Source organism: Ruditapes philippinarum, unplaced genomic scaffold (assembly GCF_026571515.1).
Source record: "Ruditapes philippinarum isolate M1 unplaced genomic scaffold, ASM2657151v2 ctg3452_1_1_1_1, whole genome shotgun sequence".
Lineage (NCBI taxonomy): Eukaryota > Metazoa > Mollusca > Bivalvia > Venerida > Veneridae > Ruditapes > Ruditapes philippinarum.
In genome coordinates, this window is record NW_026864458.1 from 54,309 (window position 1) to 77,341 (window position 23,033).

At 31.8% G+C, this 23,033-nt stretch overlaps 2 protein-coding genes across 2 annotated transcripts; one reads left to right on the forward strand and one right to left on the reverse strand.

Moving 5' to 3' along the window:
- Nucleotides 1-5,871: 5,871 nt before the first annotated feature.
- Nucleotides 5,872-12,486, reverse strand: LOC132725669 (spermatogenesis-associated protein 4-like). The gene is made up of 6 exons (XM_060710844.1): nt 12,339-12,486; nt 11,215-11,344; nt 10,216-10,334; nt 7,788-7,950; nt 6,859-7,027; nt 5,872-6,049 (listed from the first exon to the last, which is right to left on the reverse strand). The coding sequence occupies exons 1-6, from the start codon at nt 12,413-12,415 to the stop codon at nt 5,946-5,948; spliced, it is 762 nt and encodes a 253-aa protein (XP_060566827.1). The 5' UTR covers nt 12,416-12,486; the 3' UTR covers nt 5,872-5,945.
- A 28-nt stretch (nt 12,487-12,514) lies between these two features.
- LOC132725670 (MIT domain-containing protein 1-like) lies at nt 12,515-22,464 on the forward strand. The gene is made up of 7 exons (XM_060710845.1): nt 12,515-12,607; nt 14,905-15,064; nt 16,508-16,606; nt 17,093-17,229; nt 18,122-18,208; nt 19,150-19,268; nt 21,132-22,464. The coding sequence occupies exons 2-7, from the start codon at nt 14,923-14,925 to the stop codon at nt 21,304-21,306; spliced, it is 759 nt and encodes a 252-aa protein (XP_060566828.1). The 5' UTR covers nt 12,515-12,607; nt 14,905-14,922; the 3' UTR covers nt 21,307-22,464.
- Nucleotides 22,465-23,033: the final 569 nt, after the last annotated feature.

Consider the following 23,033-nt stretch of genomic DNA (forward strand, 5'->3'; position numbering starts at 1 on the left):
AACCATGCCATTGTACCAACCCGCCATGAATCGATAAACCACGGCAGGCCTGAAGAAAACCAAATCATTCTAAATTTAGAATTTCCATTTAAGGTTGGTAGTCCTTATCAATTTCGAGGTATTTTGTTCACGGTAAACCTGTTGTTAAACACTGATGTAAACAATTAAGCGAAAATCTTCTCACACAAACTGTCCGACATGTATTATTTCACTACTTGACTGTCAGATTTATTTGTGTAATACGCGCTGAAGTCTTCGGTAATTGACATCGCTAAAAATAGCGATTAAATGATCGGGGTAGAAATTGATTGTCGATCGACGACTGTCCTAAATTCGTCCCTGTCCTAGAGTCAACATCCTTACTTTATTTTTCAGAAAGTGTAAATAACAAATGTTCATTTAGTGGGCGTTTAATTCCGATCACAATAATCCGAAGCTTTACGGAAATAGCCGAGTAATTTTCATTAATTAAAATGATATTCATCCGTGTAATTTGTGATTGTGCATGTATTGACAATTCTATAAGCCAAAACTACTTTTAATCTTTAAATGTGTTGAAATTTGTTGGATACTTGTAACAAAATAAAAATATTTCTTTCTTTGACATCGCTAGTTTTCAGCTGTTTTGAGAACTACTTGTTGTTAGGTTTGTCGGGAAGCGCTGTTCCTGAGATTGAATGTCAACATACCATTTTTAATGATCTGTGCACATTTCAGAAATTTGAGATATAAAAATTAATACCTTGCAACGACCGACTTTGAATAAATCTAGGGCTCTCATGTCAAAAAACTCTACAAAAGATATATTAAATAAAACTGATTTGTTCACTTTGCAAATAAAAATAACAATTGTATAATTTTTCATTATAATCAGATAAAATGTTTATTATAGTTCATTAGGGTTATATATGTGTAATGGATGTGTATCCGTCATTCATATTACTTCCCTTTTTTTTTTTCTTAAATTTAAATTATTTTTCATCTGATAACTGTACGATTTATACTATAAAAATTGCATTTTGTTGTTTGCTTTGTTCTACATTTTTGTTCACACTGTGCATTGGATTTGTATAGGCTATAAAACATTGCTTTAACATGTTTATTGCTGAATGGCATTGTATAAATCTTACGATTTACACGGGTAGCATTGTGTATCTGATGAACATAAATATTTCTTCGCTTGTTATCTAAAAACATTGCTTGTCTTTACATAAGGCTCAAGGCGCATTACCCCAAAAATGCCTTTATTTAAACAGCTTTTTTATTTTAAGTGTCTTTATCTTAAACATGGCTTATAGGCTAATTCAACCTGACCAGTCTTTTGCTCCTGTTCGATTTGGCAATAGGTAAAAAACTGCTTAGTTTATAATTTGCTTCTTTAGTGACAAATAATTTCTTATTCAGATCTACTTTCTTCAGGTGTTCAAGCAACACACATGTTTTAAACCTATTATTGAAATGTTTGAATCATGTGCACCCTTTCTAAAGAAGGAAATGTTGATATTTATGTTCATTCCTTTTGAGTAATAACTTCCCTTAATGATTTTCATGTAAATTTGAAAATGTATTTAACAGTATAATATTGTAAAGTACGAAAAGAATGCAATTTACACATTATCAATGCCACTTACAACCTATGTAAATTTCTATAAAGAGGTCAAAATATGCAAAAAATAGCCCTTACTGCGTTAGTAACGCAGTAGAAATATAGTTATACATACTGAAAAAATCGGTCATTAATCGCATATAACATGTAAATTTTTACTAGAATTTTGAATCTTTATACCTTTCCTAAAATATTAGTACATTTTTCAAAGTTTTCATTTTATCAAAATAGTTTTGCTACCTGGAGGCGTGCAGACGTGATTTTACCTTGCAAGGAATACCATTTACCATAGTATCACCGGACAAAGAATTATTGATATTTAGATCTCGATATTTAATAGATTGTGTGTCAAGAATATGTCTATCGCAAACAGTCTTAAACTCTTTAACTTGTTTAAATTTTCACGTTTGGAATCCAAAATAAGACATTCAATCTTTCATAGATGTAATGACAATATATTAGTTAAAAGCCAAAATGAACGAACAAGACTTTAATACATTCCGGAGTTGTTTTTAGAAATAGCACTTGTGTGTTTGTGAGCGAATATAATTTCACTGTCATCAGCATACAGAATAAGTGTATAGTCTTTATCTGTGCTAACAAGCATGATATTTAGTATTATTTACATAACACACACTAAATAAAATAAATAAAGGAAGAAAGAAAATAAAAAATAATAATAATAATAATAAATAAAAGAAGGCTCAGGAAGCTACATTTGGGAACCCTACGCGTAACAGGCTTATATTCTGATAAAATATTATAAACCTAATTTATTTTCGACCTTTAAAATAAAACATCAACCAGTAATAATGTCACAATGTTGCGAATAAAATTTTACATCCTCCCCCCTATCAGCGTACTGGTTGTCCGTCTATATGGTCCAATATCTATGTTTAAGGGATTGCATACTGTCCAAGTGGAGAAAATCACATGAATTGTGGTCATTATTACTAGTTTATTTTGGAAAATGTGATATAAATAGTAAAGAAAAACCCATAATATTGGCATGTCCGTTTGTTAGACAATCCGTGTCCGCTATATAACTTTTGAAACGATGGAAGGAAATTAAAACACCTTGACAGAAATGTTAATAAGGATAATGAGACAATGAACAGAGCGCAGGACTACTTGATAAAGGCCGACGTCATTATTTCGAGTCCACTCTATTTTTTGGAACCTATGGAAGGAAATTGAAACTGAATTGCAGAAATAATAAAAATAATAAGACAATGTGCAGAGCGCAGGTTTAGACTTAACGAGATTAAGGTCACACCGTGTCATTCAAAATCTTTATAAAAGTTTATATGCATGAATATTAAAGGGAGATAGTAAGAAATGTTAATTGAGTGTATTATTTGGTGCTTATCTCCCTATATTTTCCAAAATTTATAATATTGCCTTCTGACATCATTGAGGGGATTTTCGGTGATTTAATTATTAAGTTAACAATTTGCAATTTAAGAGTGGCTTCAGACAGAATAAAACCGCGACAGCATTGGATCAAACATTTTAACACTTCTACTTAATTTGTTTTTATATTTAATGCATCCCTAGAAAGCTTGGGAAGTAATCTTTAACTTGAAACTAGCATATTATACATAAGCAAGTTTGCACACTTATAGATATATGTCTGTACCTGAGACAAGACAAAAGTATGTACAACTGTAATACTAGTATGCAATGGAATAAGTAATAGAAAGAGCACCGAAACACGAGGCTATCTGATTTGTACGAGGGGGCGTAGCCCCCAAGTATTAATCAGATTGCCGAGTGTTTTGGTGTTCTTTCTCTTTTGTATCATAGTCAAACATAAAAGCACGTTCCCTGTTGTCACAATATGAAACCCCGGCAAAAATGAACCAATGAACGAACATCTGAATATGACATTTCTGTCGCTTTCCCTTTCTCTAGCGTCACAATATGTAAACCCCAGCAAAAATGAGCCAATCAATGGGCATGCTCTGGAGTGCGGGTAACTAATACCCGCACTCCAGTTAACGCACTGTGCATGTATATGTATACGATTTAACCCTGACACATTTTCAACAGAAAGGTCTCCAAACTATGATACAAGATCTATATGTAAACTTGTTTAATAAAAGCGGGAACCCTCAATTAAGTTTTGATAAAGGGGCATATTATTTCCTGTGCAAGGATACAGTCAAAATTGCTAGTAAGACATACACAAGAAACACTTTATATGTCTTGAATTTTGGTAACGAAGGCCCTCCATACTTATTTGACATCCCTATTCCGGTTGCTGTTATCACATATGTGGACAGATAAACTGACTAAGGTATCAAATCTGTCATGTGGCATGTTGGTTGTGTCGGAAGTTTTCTCCTCGACTCCAGCACATCCTCCTTCTTGGTACACTGTAATAGCCTGTATGAGTAAAATAGCAAGGAAAGACTCTTATATCTTGATTTATTTGATTTTCTGGGTTTTCACTCCAGTTTTAACAAAGTGGTCATATTCCGGCAGTAGATCCACCGGATAACTCACTACTGTTGTTGTTATTCCGATTTCTTCGCAAATGACCTACTCGATCATCACTGAGTGATCAGATACATGTACAATATAACTGTGCATATTAAACTCTTAAACACAAAAAAAAACTTTCTATTTGTAAATACAAAGCGCAAGCATTTGCGTCAATTTTAATGTTGTATTTTATTGTGGAATATGTTTTCTTATATTATTCTACACAACACCTGGGCAGGCATGGCCAGCTTTGAACCTGTAGAGGACCACATTGTGTCCGCTGGTGATGCTACATGACAAATATGTAAGCCCTGGCAAGGCCCTGGGCATTGTAAGTTTCTGATATTTTTTTACAATACAATATGTAGCTGCCCTCCGTAAAGTTTGATCAAAATCTATCGACTGGTTTAGGAAAAATAATCCACCTTTTTATTTTTAATAAGTAGAGTTAATCATGTAATGATAACAATTAACCCATAACTTCATGAGCATTTTGTGAAAAAATGGCTGTTTTTTTATTCAATAGAAGCCTTTGTTTACAAGTTCAAATAGGTATGAAACTATAAAAAAGGGCTTCAATACTGTTCAAACTTGGCACAAATGTTGACTGGACCATAGCCCTGTAACGGCATGGTCAATCTTATATTTCCTGTTACCATGGCAACGAGGGGATATCTTAAAATTGCCAAAAATCATTTTTTTGCCTTGATTTTTCCTTAAAATTGATTTCAACAGCTGCAACTTCTCAATGGATTGAGATAGAGACAAAGGCTTTTCAGCATTGGTAAGGTCGAATTGAGGCCATTTTTAGCCCCTCAAACGTCCAAAATGTTCTTGGAGAAATAAGTTAATCATACAGTTGGTTACAATGCAGTGAATTTGTCTTAAGCTAAACTTTTTGAAGACAAAAAAATCAATCTTTCACAGTATTTATTATATAATAAAGTATAAATGATGTACATGTATGTCCAAGTATAATTTCCGTACCAAACACAATGTAACAAAATAAAACAACTTGAAAAAGTTATAAATGGAGTATAGTGTAATCACCACACCAAAATAGTAGAGCAATTGATGAAAATCTACAGTTTGCTCAGCAAAGCTAAACTTCCAAAATGAACCAAAAGATATAAGTAAAATATAAATCTGGCTATTCACAGGGACATGGTTACTTATTGTGAAATAACAATACTGTTCTGTGTGTTTGAAACAGTTTATGAAGTTTTACATCAAAATATAACTAGATAAGTTCATGCAGTTTTGAGATATTTAACTGTTTTCTTCCTTATTAAGTACATAACATTGATAGAAAGTATGGTTAATGTATTGTTAAAACATCATATAAGATACATGTATTTTATATGTAAATGTAATCCTAATAGTCAGTATAGAAAGGCAGTTTCTGGAAACAATTTGGTGAATACATGATGAACTAAATTTCTTCAAGTGTATTCATAATTAATATTATCCTAATGCAATTGAGTAGGTCTTGTATTTTAAATAAATGACCATTGAAGAATAAAGAATGCCTAAAATCTGTTTTATCAGTAGATAATTTCAATGTACAAGCCATATAGTATCTACAATGAACTGCCACTATGCTGCCAGTATAGAACCAGGCCAGTAACCAACATACGAATAAGTCTGACCAGTCTCTATTTTCTTCAATTTTAGTCTAATTATCTTAAAATATTTTTAAATAACAAAAGAAGAATCCAGTATCATAGCAACAGGTGTCCATTTTAAAACATCTGTAAGGAAATAGAAATGAACTGAGCTCAGGAAAATGTAGTGATTTAATGGGTAATAAGAATAGTTATAACAAATAGGTTGATAAAATGTCTCTTTCTAATCAATATCCCTGTATGGGCATGTTGTACAAGGCATTCTTGTCCAGTTGTTTTACTTGAACCTCCTTAAAATGTACGCTTGTTTCTCTTGACATGGGGCTTTGTGCTGAAAATAAATAATATAATGCAATATAAACATTACATAGATCAATAAAAGGATCTTTTGAGACAACAAAACAAGAGCATACATTCCCTTTATTACAAATGAAAACACTTCAGTTATGTAAAACAAATATAATTTTCAACAACTGAAAGCCCCATTGTTAACTGTTACTTTGTACAAATGCAATGAAAACACTATAATAAGAGTTAAATCTTTAAAAAAGAGTGAAAGCATAAGAAGTTATATTCCTTCAATTATCTACGGATTTCTTTATCTATATTACAGTTTAAAGTCATTTCAGTAAGAAATTAATATCAATAATAAATACGGTGCAAAAAATCTAAATATGAGCCGCGTCACGACAAAACCAACAGTGCAGTCTGATCAGAATCCATGCTGTTCGCTTACAAATCCTATAACAAGTAGAGAAACTGATAGCGAACAGCATGGATTCTGATCAGACTGCGCAGATGCATAGGCTGGTCTGGATCCATGCTGGTCGCAAACCCATTTTGTTGGTTTGTCATGGCGTGGCTCAATTATATTTTAAAAGAAGCTCATGGTTTTAAGTCCATTAAATATTATGAAATCAAAACAATAGCTGTGATAATAACTTGCCTATGTAACCAGTAAACATTAATGTAAGTCAGAATTTTGGTACAGTATACCCAGAATCTATATTTTTGTCATCATAACATTAGCCATTTTCATACAGTGTCAATTACAAAGAGGCAATTTTCTCATATAAATTTAATAAGGTAAGGGTGAAAGTCTTTTTTTTTAATCTAAAAACTAAACAGATGATAACTAACTTCGTTCTGGTTCAGGACCGTTGGCTTCTTGATTGCCATCTTCCTGTCTCTGAGGCAGTGGGTGACGGAAGCTTGATTCACCTATTGATGGTTTGATATTGAATCTGTCAGGATTCTCATTTCTCTCTAAGCGTCTGTGATCTATATGCTCATTGATGATTTTCTGAGCCTGAAAAAAAAAGCATTATAAAGTAATGATTGTTACTCTTACACTGTGCCTTTATAGTCACTGTTGAACATATGACTTGTGAATGATGGCTTGAATTGATCCTAGAAATAGCCCATTTTATCAAATGGTGTAAAGCATTTACTGGAACAACTAAAACTGCAACAAGCTAAATATTTTCTGTAATTGTAACTAGTATTATAAAGCAGAGATCAGAATCAATGAATAAAATTCAATCTAAACATATTTTGTTTTTAAGCATCAGATTTTAAATCATTTTTCTTGAACAAAGTTAACATCTTATCTCAAAAATGTTCATAATTATTTAATTCATTTAATTTCTTTTTTGTATGTTTTTAATTAAAAAAAATCCTGTAATATTTTGAACTTTTTTAAAAAACATGTAGTTTTTGATGTTTGAGATTTCATAATAAGGTGTATAAATGCTGAAAATTTGTAACAATACCCTTTACTTTGAAATTTCCTTACACAGGCCATTTATATTGTGTACATGTAATCCTAAATGTTGGAATAGAAAGGCAGTTTAAACGGCATAATGATTCTGGAAACAATTATATTTTTGTCCCTGTATGCATGTTCTGCTGTTGTTTTTCTACTAGAAGGCCACATTGGAAATAAGATATATATATGATTGCTGCATTATATTCTAAATGTGTTACCTTCTGTAAATAGCAATATTATCATTATTATTAACTTTTTAAAATTCCACAAGGTCTTTTAATTCTTATAACCACTACCTTACCTTTTGTGAATTAAGTATAAGACTAGAATCAGCTTGTATCTCTGTAATTCTGAGATTATTTTTGACAGATTGTGTTGCAGTTGAGCGTGCATGCATTGGTAATTTGTTCTGGTAGCCTCGATCTGTGAAGTCTGGCTCAAAATCTGGTGGAAGTTTCCTAACACTGAAAAATTACAAAAACAAGAAAATTTAATTTTTTTCTTAAAAAATATTTTGCTTAAAATTTATAATGAAGAAAATTTATAAGACTTAATATATGTTTTTTTTTTCTTTTTTCATTTTATTACAAAAAAGGCAGAAAATATAGATGGAAAAAAAAATTTTCTTCTACTTTTTCTATTCAGCTAATGTTGAAACTTTGATTTACTTACATTGTTGGACAATATTTATTATTAATTAAAATGAACAAAAATTTTGACATCATATTAAACACATAAAGCTAAAGGTAAGTCTTATGCAAAATCAAAATTTAATTAATCTCATTAATCAAAACAACACTTTTTTCTCTGTAAAAAGAAACCTTATTAACGAAGAATATGATGTGGATACATTTGGATATGGATATAAAAAAAAAACACAATACATGTATATGTGATTGACATGAGATGAGGTAATTCAAAAAAAGCATGATTTGTTCATACATTTTCAATCCTAAGAACTTGGTCAAATTAAAAGATTTTTTTGTCATTAAGGTTAACATAAGATAACCTTAATCTGGTATTTGTATTCTCTAACAGTCATTGCAACTGGTTAGGTTAGCAACACATTATTTCAAGTATTCCAGACTTAGAAAAATCACAAGAGCCAAGTACAAGTTCTAAATAAAGGTTCTCTTACAATACTCTTTTATTATATACCTCCTTATAGGTAAATGTGTATTTAAAGCAGCATGCCTCCAGATTCATGCTAATTGTCATTAAAATTTTGAAAATGTATCTGAATGTTTAATATTGTTAGTTATCAAAAGGAAGCAATTTACACATATTCAATGGCACTTACAATCCACGAAGATTACCAAAAAGTTGTCAAAATATGCATAAAAAACCCTTACTGCTTTAGTAACGCAGTAGCAATTTAGTTGTAAGTACTGAAAAATCAGTCATTAATCACACAGAACATGTAAAATAATAGATCTACTTGAATCTTGAATCGTTTTACATTTCCTAAAATTATAGTACATGTTTCTCAAGTTTGATTTTATGAAAAATATTTTGACTCATCTGGAGGCATGTAGCTTTAAATTCTAACTTTCATTTAAAAAAAGGTAGCTCATGGAACCTCATGTGAATCTCAGTCTGACTTGTATTATAACATGGATTTTCTTTCTAATTCTTCATATTTGTTTAATGTACATACAATACAAGATACATTTGTTATTTTTGCTTTTTTCTTGAAACAGTTTTTCAAAACATTTACCACAAATGATTTGCCATTATTTGCACTGTGAAGAATACTATGCAATGATTTGTGACTAAAGGTTTATCTGTAGTATTATACTTGTGAAAAAGTTCAAGCTCAATTGTGAACAAAACACTATATATGCTTCCTACAAGTTAGAACATTCAAAATGCAGATTCACTTTTGAAGGAAATCAACCACTGGAGGGTGTATGGTGTTTTTTTCATAAAAGCTTAATCCTGGAACACCTCAATGATAATTGGAAGTGCAATTGTAAGGACACTTACTCAAAAAGTATAACTCAATCTTTTTTTTCCATTTAAAGGACATGTTAATTATTAAAGGAATTCAATCTAATATTTCAGTAATTTCTGTTTTAAAATACGAAAATAACCTTTTAAAACACTTAAATATGAAAAGCATATAAAAAAATCAGCAACCTTTAAATTGTCTTAACAAAGACATAATGAAATGGAAAGTACAAAGCAAAAAAGCAGAACTGTGAAATGCAAGAAAATGAAAAAAGTAATAGTTATAATCACCTTGTTGATCTTTATTAAATAAACAAATAATCATTAAATAACAGTTTACTACATTTACTAACAATATAATATGTGTAAAGTCAGTACAGAAAACATTTTCACAATAAAATGAAGAGAAATGCAGTAAATTTTGATCAGTTACAAAATGAGTTGTATGACAGTATTTTATAGGACATATTTGAAATTCTTTTTTTTTTTTTTTTTTGAAAATGAGACTAAGTTAGTGTTAAAATTTGAACAATGTATTATGTAAATGTTATAGTATAATTTGAGCAGCGTCATGACAAAACCAACATAGTGTGTTTGCGACCAGCATGGATCCAGACCAGCCTGCGCATTCGCGCAGTCTGATCTGGATCCATGCTGTTCGCTTACAAACCCTATAACAAGTAGAGAAACTGATAGCGAACAGCATGGATCATGCTGGTTGCAAACTCACTATGTTGGTTTTGTCATGACGCGGCTCATTTGTTCAATGGAAAACTTACACTCTGTTTGTGAGTATTTCATACATTCTTTCTAGCAGGAGAGCTGCTGCACCTTCTTTACAGTGGATTGTTCCGTCAATAACATCAGCAGGTATCTCCAGCTTGTGTCTTTTTATAAACTACAGAATGTTTAAAAATAGCCATGTATGAAAGGTTATGAAGACTGGAACAATTATGCTAAATTTAATTGCAAATCAAACAGAATTTAAAGCTATAGATTACTTTGAAAATGCCTGTAGCACATGTAACAAGAATATCAAAAGATATAAAGGACAGACATCTGTTGTAGAGATGCTAACCTGTCCAAGACATTAAACTTAAACAGAAAGGTGTTCTTGTATTTTTACTATACCTTAAAGTTATTTCATAAATCTACAAAGCAAACATCCAACAGGATCTTGTTGATATTACATGGTACATTGCTTCACTGTTTCTACAATTTGTGTAAAATTCACACAATTTTCTTTTTAAATAAATCTATTATTAGTAATTTGCATTAATTTATGATTTTGATTACTTATATAATATACATATATCTCTCTTCCAAGCTGCCTGATGTCATTTTCCTTTTACAAAACACAGTCTATAATTTTGACAATTAAATCAGAAACAATACTAGGAATATTATATAAACGTCACGATTATCCAATGAAAAGCGACATTACAAACATGCAGTATTGTAAATATATTTTTAATATGGCACGTTTTATCTTAATTAATTGGTAAAAGCATAATAAACAAGTCCACAAATTACATATATTACAAATCTTGGATAGAATCTAGTAAAGCAGATCCCAGAACTAAATGAGTGTGCATGTGATTAATTACTTTGCTTTTATTCTGTTTCTAAGTGTTATTCTGAATTTTGTTGTAGTTTTGAAAATAAACATGTTAAGAAGAAGAGGTGTGGGCAGCAGGCCACAATAAGCAAGTGAGTTAATATTCTTATATTATTTATCTACCTGGGTGCACTAAACTAGATGTGTTTTCTATACTCACATTCTTTAGTAGATCCCAATTTTTTTGTTTTGAGTCTAATGATCTACCATTGTTGTATGAGTGCATCTGAATGTCTTGTGGGAAGTACCAGGAAAAAATCTCTGCTATAAGGTAACCATTCGTGATATCCCTGCAAATTATTAATCAATTTCTATCAAATATGTATCATTACATAAGGACAATTACAAAATCCCATGTACCATCAAGTCTATAAAAAAAAGATTGCAGACCCCAAAATGTAAACACAAACTTTCAAAACAAATTAAAAATGACATTTTAATAAAAACTTAAGTTTATCTTCCTATGTCTGCAAATAGTTTATCAAACTCCCTTTCAATCACATTTTAATACCAAAAACATTACAAAATGTTTTTATTGATTTCGATAGTAAATTCATCATCTGGACCTAGGAATACGAGGAGAGGTTTCGGCTTCATGCTAAGCCTTTACTGAGCAGGAGCACAAACGGTGTACTCCCTTTTGTTAGCGAATTAAGGAGTGAACCAGAGGCATGAACATCAAGCCAGGAACTCTGCCGATTTGTCACTGACCAGGAATTTGTGTTTTTTATATTTTGAGTCTGCACTCTTCACTTTTTTTCGAGACTTGAGATTTTTATTTATTCTTGTGGACAACACTAATGATTAAGAAAGATGTCCCATTCATAAAAAAAAAAAACGTTAAAAGATTTTTATTGACCTTTATGGATTCAAGCCGGGTGATAGGGTTTGACCCAAAGTGTCTGTTTTGGTGGCACGATAGCTCAGTTGGTTAGACCACTGGATGTCACTCCTGAGGTCCCGGGTTCGATCCTGGGTAACAGCCTTGGGATTTTTCAGAGTCACACCTAACTAGAGGTGTACTGGTAAGAAATCCAGGTAATCCTCATATGTTTTGGTGATATACACTGTGCATGTAAAATAACCAAGGGGTCTATTCAATAAGAGTTAGGGACTGCTTTCCGGATTCCCTTGTGTCTCATAGCTTTCTCTGAAGTGACTTATCACGTCCCCGCGAGGGGTTTGAGATGGTTAGTTTTGCAGAACTTTTTGAAACTCTATTTTAAGAAAACAGTTAAAGAAAAAAACAATTTAAAATCGTTTTAAAACAGAAAATATATGTACCATTTTGGTGTTTTCACCTGCCAAGTTAAATCAAGGCTCTGTATCCATTTTAAAACTTCCCTCGGTAAACCTGACATCTTTCAACCATTTGTATTTGCCTTAGAAACGTAAACTTCCGGTCTTAGTAAGATTTACACAACGTGAAATTTACTTTGAAACATGAATAAAGTTATTTCCCCTGGTTTCGCGTACGCCATTTGTGAACGAATTTGAATCTACTAATTTTCTGTTGTTTATAGTACAAGACGATAATTTGACTTACTGTCTAGGTAAATATAAGTATGCTAAGAATTCAAGAAAATAAAATTAATGATCTCATTCATTATCACAAGGTTACTGTACAGTAGTCAGTACAGGTCCGCTAGAAAAATTGGATTTTTCTTATAAATATCTGTTTATTTCCTCATGAGCATGAGGGGTACATGATGTTTTACTAACAAACAAATTGAATTTATAGAATTGAATACAATATTAACGAGAAAAATACATGTATATATATGTATGTGAAAATGATGATCGTGGTGTAAACTGATTAACTGTGTTTGTTCTCACTTAATTAGGAAGAGGCCTTAGCCTCTTGACTGGGAAAATTATAGCTAAAATTGCTAATTTGGGAAGTAGAAAAGCTGGTAAAAGTTCAGATATTTGGAAAACTCTATGAGATAAATAAAATTTTGATTGGGACGAGGCCATTTACAGGCCTCTGTTATATAAGGTGAAAACACATAGTTTTTTGTCTTTAATATACATATTAATCACTTTTGAGTCTGCTTCCTGGAACCAACCAGTACTGGTGTCATATGAAGAAACATGGTCATGACATAGGGGTGTAATCGATTCAATCGATATCAGTGTATCAACGATCTTTGTTATCCGATTGATATCGATTCCATTTTTTAAATATCGGATATTTATCGAATGCACACATATTTCTAGCAAAGAGACTTCAGCAAACGGGTTTTTTAGTACTGTTAGACCAAACGCCAAAATAAAAGCGACAAATAAAGTAATGAAGGCAGAACTAACGTATTTCAAACATTTTTTTTCGAAAACGAAAACGGAAACCAACACCAGAGTTACCTTCCAGTGTCTCTAACGAATGCTGCTGAATTTCGTTGTAATCTCGCATGTCTGCTAAGTTGGGGTCAAGACTCCCCCAATTCAGATTTTTTAAAGGGAAAATGCCAAGAAAATTTTTGTAAGTGTTTCTTTGTATAATTATGATTACATATGTTAAACTTTAATAATTATTCCCGTTCTAAACACTATAATTTGGCAATTAAACCCCGCCTTACTAATGGAACGGCAGGAACGGGATTTAGCATAATCCGGAACTACGTATTAGCAACAACAACAACAACAAAAGTAAAATAGAAAAGGCTTTAAACATTATTGTTACTAGTCATATTAAGTTATCATTAAAGATTATAATGAAAAAAAGAAACAAATTGTTCACTTTTCATAGGTTATTTATTTTTTTTGCATGTGTTTAAATATAACTGCATATTGAAACAAATTAAAAAAGACTTGAAATCTTAATTTTGCCTGGCACTCGATATATCGCTGTATCGCCGATAATTCATTACCGATATATCGATACAAAATCCTTATCGATGACACCCCTATCATGACATGATTAGGCTCAAACCCATGATCCCTAGGTTGAGTGGCAGACCACCTTAACCACTAGGCCACCGCTACCCTTAAATGAGGATTTTTTTCCATCAAAATTGATTTCAAAGTACTGCAACTTCTGAATGGATTGAGATAGAGTAAAAGGCTTTTTAGCGTTGTTTACACATTACCTTATGATTGACCTGGGGTCATTTTTAGCCTTTTTTTGGCGATAAACCCCCAAACAGCAACCCCCAGATGTATCTTTTGTATAGGGGGTAGCACCGAAAAAATGGTCACTTTTTTTAAACAACATTTCTCAAATAAAAACAAGTGATGGGGCCTAAATAAGGCATTTTTTCACCATTTGAGACAATAAAAAGGGGGGTGAGAAAGGCGTTAAAAGGCGTGTATATTCTGGTAATGGGTTAATTCAATCACCATGCGGGAGAAAAGGAGACCTCATGTTGGAAAAGGAATTGCACAATCATTTTTGTAAAAATTTAAAGTGACATTATGCTCATATTTTCATTGTCAAATTTAGCTAAATTGACTCCATATTTCAAAAGACTGACTGATATAATGGTGACTTACCAACAGTTGATGTTAAAAAATGTTGAGTATAAAATATAAACCTATCTAAAATATAAAAAAGACTGTCCCACTAAATTGAACATTATAGGTTAATTCGGAAGAATTTGTACAGATGTTTCCTTGAGCCACTTGAGTTACCATATAAAACTATAAAATTCAAAGAAATTACAGCATCATGTTAACCTAATTTGACTTGCACCTGTTCACTCACTATATACCCTTGCCTTGGATGGGTATAATGTCACTTTAAAATTTAAATAGATGTCGCAATAGCTACTAGTATTTAATTATTTATTTTTATCTCAAACTTTCCAACTTTATATAAACTTACCTTGAGTACGATACTTTACCTTTATAGATACTGATAGACAGAGTTATGGCAGATAAGTTAGCAGGTGTATTGGCTTCTGCTACAAGAGTGTTGACCCGAGCTGTTGAACTAGACACAGCAGGCCGTTATCCAGATGCTGTTGTCTGTTATCAGGAAGGTCTTCAGTTACTCATTGATGTGTTAAAAGGTTGGTCCATTTTTGTGTAATCTTGTAATGGTGTATCATAATGTTCAAAATTAAATATTGTTTCAAAAGTGCACTGTATTACTTTAAAGTCAAAAGTTTCTTAAAAATCAAACATAATATGGAAAAAAGTGCATTTGGTTAATCAGTACAGGTAGATTTGTAAGACAGATTTAAGAGCTTTGGAGTATTCAATTTTGAATTTAACCAAGATTTGTCAATGTGTAATATATGTACATTCTGTTAAATTGCCTTAAACATTTTTAGCTCGACTTTTCTATGAAAAGGGGAGCTATCCTACTCGCCCCGGCGTCGGCGTCGGCGTCGGCGTTGGCGTCGGCGTCGGCGTTGGCGTCACACCTTGGTTAAGTTTTTCGTACCACCCCACTTTATTTCAGAAGTATTACAAGTATGGCTTTGAAACTTACCATACTTGTTCACCATCATAACCTCCATCTACAGACAGGAGTACATAACTCTGTCAAGGTTTTTGACAGAATTATGGCCCTTTTTTTGACTTAGAAAGTGTATTGAGCTTGGTTAAGTTTTTTGTACCACCTCACTTTATTTCAAAACCATTGGAGGTATTGCTTTGAAACTGACCATACTTGTTTACCATCACGACCTTCATCAACAGACAAGAGGACATAACTCTGTCAAGGTTTTTGACAGAATTATGCCCCTTTTTGACTTAGAAAATACATTGAATATGGGTAAAATCCACTTATTGCCTTAACCCTTTGAGATATTGCTTTGAAACTTTTAATGCTATTTCACATCATTACCCCCATCTGTACGCAAGAGAAGGTAACTCTGTCAGGGATTTGTTTTAAAAATTAAGGCCTTTTATCGACTTAGAATCTTGGTTAACTTTTTTGTACCAGTCAACTTTTTGACTGAACTGGTTGAGATATTAAATTGAAAGTTGGAATACTTGTTTACCATCATGGTCCCAAAACATGGGCAGGAGAAGGTAATTCTGTTAAGGATTTTATTTGAATTATGGCCCTTTTTGACTTAGAAACTCAGTTAAAATTTTCATTCTTGTCCACTTGTTGACTTAACCATTTGAGATATTACTTTGGAAGTTGGAGTTCTTATGTGCCATCATGAGACCTATCTGTAAGCAAGAGAAGATAACTCTGTGAAAATGTTTCTTGATTTGTACTTAGAAATTCCTAGTTAAAGTTTTGTGTGCCCTTAACTGTCAAAGTTTTGTTTTATAGGCAAGCACTAAAAAAGTCGAGCGCGCTGTCCTTCTGACAGCTCTTGTTATAAAACTGTTCAACTATGTATAGAACTAAAATTAAAAATTGTGTTCATCAATTCCATAACTTGTATTCTAACAAGGGCAGAACTGTTATTCTTATAAAGTCATCGAGAGTTAAAACATTTTCTAAATAAAAAAGAACCCTGATTAAAATCGTTAAAATAAATATTCTGCAGGTACCCCAACAGAAAAGAAAGAGGGAATTAGAACAAAGATAAATGAGTATATGAAGAGAGCCGAGGAACTTAAGAAGAAAGTAGAGGAAGAAAAAGAAGGTAAACTTTTAATGTATTAAAACATAAATAACATATTTTAATACATATACATTGTAATTTAAAGCAAATGAAACTGAAATCAATACAGCAAACTTCACTTTCAACAAACATGGTCATAGTGAAAACAATATCCGGTTATAACAATTATTTTTGACTTGAATTTTACTTTGCTTTATTAAATATGAAATAAATTGTTTAGCAAACAAGGTTATGAGGAATTCAATTATTGCTTATATTAATTAAATCATATTTTAGTCCAAATTTAGAAAAAAAAAACAAGATTACATGGTTATAATGTACATCAAAAGATAGACTACCTGTAAACAGCACCCATATATTCTACTTTTGTTTCCATCTGTACAGATTAATGATGACGATGATTGTTATTTATAAGACAATGAAAAAGTCATACCCTAGTTTCTCAAGATAAAGCTATTGACCTTCCATTTTTCTTGTAAAAATTGAATGGATTGATGATTATTTTAGCTGGAAAATATCATGAACAGATTCACATAGAAAGTAATTCCACTGGGCATAGTTTTGAAAGGCTGTTTGGAAGATTTCTTGATGAAAATTTAACAGAAGTTACAGTTGAAGACCCATACATTAGGTCAACACATCAGGTAAACTAAACATATTTGCTTGATACTTCATACTCTAATTTAAGATCATAATTGGAGGTCACTTTCCAAGGCACAAAACTCTAGCATGAATTTTTTACAGAGTGATGGCCCTTTGTGAACTTAGAAAATTATAAGTAAAGGTTTTACCATAAACATCTGTCTTCAAGACAGCTGAAGACATAAACTTGCATCAGGGTCTTTCAAATAGAATGGTCTGGAGACGGACCAATTTTACGAAAAAGCTGTCTTAAGACATAAACATGTCTTGTTGATCATAATTGTAGGTGATTTTCCAATGCTCATATGTTTGACATGAATTTTTACTGTATTAAGGATTTTTGTGAAAATGCCACATCAAGTCTTAAAAACAACTGAAGGTATTCATTTTAATCTTAATGCTTGTCTTTGTGACCATAATTGGTCACCCTCCAAGGTCCCCCCACCACATAGAAAATTCTTGGTTAAGGTTTTGCATGAAATATCAATCTCCAATACTTTAAATTTATTCTCTTGAAACTTAATAAAATGTCTTTGTTACCATAATTAAAAAAATGTCTCTGTCCAACATCCATAGCTCCGACACACATTATAACTGACATATGACCCTTTGTGATTTTAGAAAATTCTTGGTTTAAGTATCAGACACTGCAAAAAGCCTGGCTCGCTGTCCTACTGTCAGCTCTTGTTGTATTTATTTACATACTTATATAATTTGTATGTTTATCTTTATCTTGTGTTACAAATCTAACTCTAGGACAATTTGAGTTGTAAAATATTTGGGAATAAGTATGAAATATTAATGACCCACCTCTAGTCAGTGTTTAATGTGTATATGACCTGTAATTATATGAAGATGATAAAGATGAACAGTGTGCTATTTTTTGTCTTTCAGTTGTATAACTTCTTGCGTTTTTGTGAACTTCTTGTAAAATCAGAAGCGAAAGTAAATAAGATAAAATTGATCACTGGGCAGGATGAGGTAATACATGTACTAGATTTTGTATTTAACTAGTTCACTTGTTAGTTTACCATGAAAAACACTTGTTAGTTTCACATGAAAAATATACCAATAATTTATCTGATTATTTATTTTCAAAAGCCATCTAAAGGGCTCAAGTGAGATTGGTGGTTTTACACTGGTGCCAGCATTAAAAATACAATGCAGTTTAAAAAGCACATGTTATTAAGTTGACACATTGTTACATTTTGTTTTAAACATATTTATTTAAGCTTGATTGCAAAAAGCAGTTCTTGCAACTTTTATTAATCAATTTCGAGTCCGCTTCCTGGAACCAACCAGTACTGGTGTCATTTTGAGAAACATGGTCGTGACCCGAGTAGTGTTGGAACCATGATATCTGGGTTGAGAGGCAGACACCTTAACCACTAGGCCACCGCTCCCTTAATTGTTACATTTTTAGTATAATTTATTAGTTCTAAGATTTTATCATTGGATTAAAGAAGCAAAGGGAAATTTGTTTGCCATTTTCACAAATAAATTTTAAAATAATCTTTAAAAAATGTAGTGGAAACCTTCAAGTGACAATATCTGGTTAGCAACCATGTGCCCTGATTTTCAATTTCTTGAATCCAAGTTGTACTTTTGAATATCTTTATGTCCTACACATGAACAAGCTTTGCAATTGACTTTCTTAAGTTAAGGGTTTTAATTTTGTACATGCTTAGGCCTTATATAATGTACAAATTTGTACTTGGTGTCTTTACCAGCATTATAACCTTGTAAATTGATGTAAATCTTGACAATAAATATATGATTTTCCAACACTACAAAATGAAAGGCAGTACTGATATTAACTTTCAATTTAAATGTATAGTATGAACATATAGGATATTTGTATTGAATATAGATAAGAAATCATGCATTATTGGAACCTAAGTGTTGTTATTATGTTACATTAGAATGGAGATCAGAGAAGATTCCAGCAGTCCAAGCTGTCTGAACTGACAACAAGTCTGTTATCCTATCAAATAGCACTTGAGATAGAGTTTTCACAGACTCTACACGATAGAGAAATCAGGTAAGTTATATCATAGTCTCTACTGAGTTTGTTTTAAGTATGATTGTTTATATATAGTTTTATATGATTGACTGATTGTTTATCCTATTATCCTTACTTAGACCCAGCCCAGACATCTGCTTTCATTTTGTAATACCCCACTTTTTCTATTGACCGTAAGTAATATTGATTTTCAATTTGGAAGAATAAACAAACTTGTGGCTCTGTAATTTATAAAACAAAAAAAAATGCCCCTTTTTCATCTAAGAATTCTTGTGATGGTCTTTGTACCAACATTTTATTGAACTCTTCAATGTATTATTTTGAATTTTATAACACTTTATAACTATCACATCAGTCATCCACTTGAAGAGAAGAAAAACATAATGTTCACTATTATGAACTTTAAGAAAACTATCACCTGTTTTAAAATATATCAAGCACTGAGAATAGTCAAGCATGCTAACTTACAGAGCAGCCTTTGCAATACGAATGTATGGAAAAACAGACAACAAATTATGAATAAACTAGAAAAACAACTTAGATTCAAAAACTTTTTTTATCTGCTGCACTGGGTTTGTGTAACCTTGGTTATTCTAATTTCTTGCATAGCATTTCCGTGAGTTTTACCCATGCAGAAAATTTCAACTGGCATGGGGGTGCCAGATGAGTCGCATGCCAAACAACAACGTCATTTTAGCTCACTTTATGAATGAACCGCGTTAAAATGATGTCGTTTTAGAAGGGAAATATGTGCTTAGGATGATGTCATTTCCCCTTTGTTATTTAAGTTGTTAATTCAAACGCTATTGTAAGAAAATAGTTATGGATGAAATGACTTGAATTTCAATGAACATATAACATAATGAGGTAAACCATTTTAAATATGAAATGATATGGCAGAGTATGCAAGAAAAAATATCTGACATATGTTTGCGGTTCGGATCAGAATATCCGTCCCTAGGGAATCGGCCCATGGGCGGTAACGAGGCTTGCCATTGGACGGGTCCTCTCTGGACTGATATTTTGGTCCGAACCGAAACATATGACAGATATTATCAATCACAAGGAGCAGGTGTTTATTAAAATCTTATACTCAAATTGTAGAAAACAATTTACAAGTGTCACATAAATAAAAACTTTCTAAATTTAATGGTATATTAAGACACAAGAGTCTTAGTTTTTTTGAAAAATCCTCATATAGATATGTTAACTTTGAAGGAGAATGTTAAAATATTTTGTGGAATACTATATAAATAATATTATATTGTGTTTTTATCTAGTATGAGGCTAGTTGGATTTGTTACCAGTATATTGGATTATTTCATTGAAACTTTAACCCATACAGGGCTTAATATCCTAATTGGACTTCTTCACAAAAGTCAGTATCATTTTCACAGAAAATTTCCAAAAAGTACTGGCCCAATAGCTGCCAGTACAAACCATGATCAAATGGCACACATTACTGGCTAATCTTTATCTGCACTGGTTACATAGGTAAATTAAGTTGCTACTGACAAGCTAAGAGTAAAAAAAATGAAGAAAAGATCCAAATGTCATATAGACCTAATTAAGTAATTATCCCCTTACTGTTGATTAAGCAGTTCTAAGACAGTTTATTGGTATAAATATATTTATTTAAGCTCGATTGCGAAACAAGTTCTTGCAACTTATATTAATCACTTTCAAGTCCGCTTCCTGGAACCAACCAGTACTGGACAGGTGTCATATGAAGAAACATGGTGGTGACCTGAGTAGGACTCGAACCCATGATCTCTGGGTTGAGAGGCAGACACATTAAGCACTAGGCCACCACTCCAATTCAACCAGTTTATTACCACATAGACTTCATATAATTAATAAATTGATCTATTTCTATTGCAGATTTAACAATGGTTGGATTATTAAGATAGGTCGAGGGTTAGATATATACAAGGCCACACAAGGGAAGTTTGATATAGGATTCTGTGACTTTGACTTAAGAAAGTGTTATGAAACAACAGTAGATATATTTCACAGTAAACATGTAAACTCAACATTCTCCGCTTCAGGATCTTAGAACATTGAACAACTTTTGTAGATTTTTTATTTTGATAAGCTGTTCTGTGATTTATCCATACACTGTCTGTTATGTTTCTCACCTATACATTTCTCATATAAACATATAATAAAAACCTATATATTATTATGTGATTAAAGTGACATTATACTTATTTTTTCACTATCAAGTTTAACTGCATCAGCAACATAGTACTAAAGATTGACTATTATGATTGTATTTGGCCACTAATTGATTATAAATGAAATGTGTAAACTGACTAATATAATAAAAAAAAATGCGCATTTTTTTATTGATTGACTGGTGATTTCTTTTACTTATGAATTCCAAAGGAAAACTAAAGAAATTGCGGTTAGTCAAGTGGGTTATTGTTTATTCATATATTTAATATTGAAAGCATTTATGGTAAAATGTAAATGTATTTTGACATTTCCCATCACACTTGGATGGGCATAATGTCATTTTAGACAAAGCTCAAATTGCTGTCTCTTTAGTATATCTATACAGTTATCACATCAGCTAATGACGTCACAACACAATGAATTCAGCCCATGGAATAATTAAAGTAAAAATCTGATACTGTCATACAATCTTGACAATCTTGTTGTTCGGGGAATATATGTCATTACTGAATTTTGATTCTAAAAAAACAATCTGTACAGTATTTGTTTTGGAAGTAATTGTTGTTTACAACCTGTTAACATTGTTCCTCGTCCAAGCTCTCCCATGAACTTAAACATTTTTATTGCTCTTTTTGTACACATTTATAACAGTATATTATTATAATATTAACACAAAGTAGCAAGAGGGTTTAACCACGAGTTCTTACAGCATCAGTAAACGGTTCTTCCCTGAAATATGAAATTATCTAAATAATAAGACATTTACCAATCAAAATTGCATGATAGTAGAGTAGCTTTGGGAAATCTAAATGGTATATGTACAAGAAAAAGGAAAAGAAAAAAAGTGGGATGGAGAGTTCAATATCAAATGTACAAGACAAGAACTATTTATATATATATAAAACAATTTTGACATAACTACAAATATGTTCTTTAAAATCTACAGGAGGCTTAGTAAATACTTAAACCATTTGCTGTTGTTATATACTTATCATTTGTATAACATTTACATGCATTTGATGCAATAAAAATGTTTAAACTAATAAATATGTGTGCTTCGATAAAACTAAATGAGTTGTTTTCATCAGAAAGAGATTCTTTTCCAAACAAAAGGAATTTTACTCTCATCGGATGGAAACTGTGAGTTGCACTCTAATTTTGTTATATTTGAACAATTTAAAAATGAAATACTCGGCGTCTTCAGTACTGGATGTACAATAGCTACACAATGAGTTATCTCCTTAATGATTTTTTATAAAGACCGCATTAAGATTACTGCAATTGTTTCTAATATGTGCATGATAAACAGATAAACTTTGATCTCCGATTTTGATATACATGATATTTAGAAAGAACTTAAGGTTTATATTGTAATTTTGAACATGTCGTGGAGATCAAATTTAAAAATATTTAGTGAAGCTGCATATCTTTAAATATCATCGAAATTGTTCCATAACTCAGTGAATGAAGGAATGAATGATTTTGTGAATATTTGTGTTTGCCGTGCAATAGCCGCATGGTTGTTATCATTTTGGAGAAAGTATGGCGTAGAATAAGGAACACTATTGTGTTAAAGATTGAGCAAGTAGCTTGTCGTGTTATTTT

What these genes read in the sequence shown, in the direction of transcription:
- LOC132725670 (XM_060710845.1), top strand. Translation starts at nt 14,923, where the DNA reads ATGGCAGATAAGTTAGCAGGTGTATTGGCTTCTGCTACAAGAGTGTTG. An exon ending in ACTCATTGATGTGTTAAAAG is followed by an intron (nt 15,065 to 16,507) that starts GTTGGTCCATTT and finishes AATATTCTGCAG; the next exon opens with GTACCCCAACAGAAAAGAAA. An exon ending in ACATTAGGTCAACACATCAG is followed by an intron (nt 17,230 to 18,121) that starts GTAAACTAAACA and finishes TTTGTCTTTCAG; the next exon opens with TTGTATAACTTCTTGCGTTT.
- LOC132725669 (XM_060710844.1), bottom strand. Translation starts at nt 12,415, where the DNA reads ATGTCAGGTTTACCGAGGGAAGTTTTAAAATGGATACAGAGCCTTGAT. An exon ending in CAGGTGAAAACACCAAAATG is followed by an intron (nt 11,345 to 12,338) that starts GTACATATATTT and finishes AATAATTTGCAG; the next exon opens with GGATATCACGAATGGTTACC. An exon ending in CGGTCCTGAACCAGAACGAA is followed by an intron (nt 6,050 to 6,858) that starts GTTAGTTATCAT and finishes ATTTATTTTCAG; the next exon opens with CACAAAGCCCCATGTCAAGA.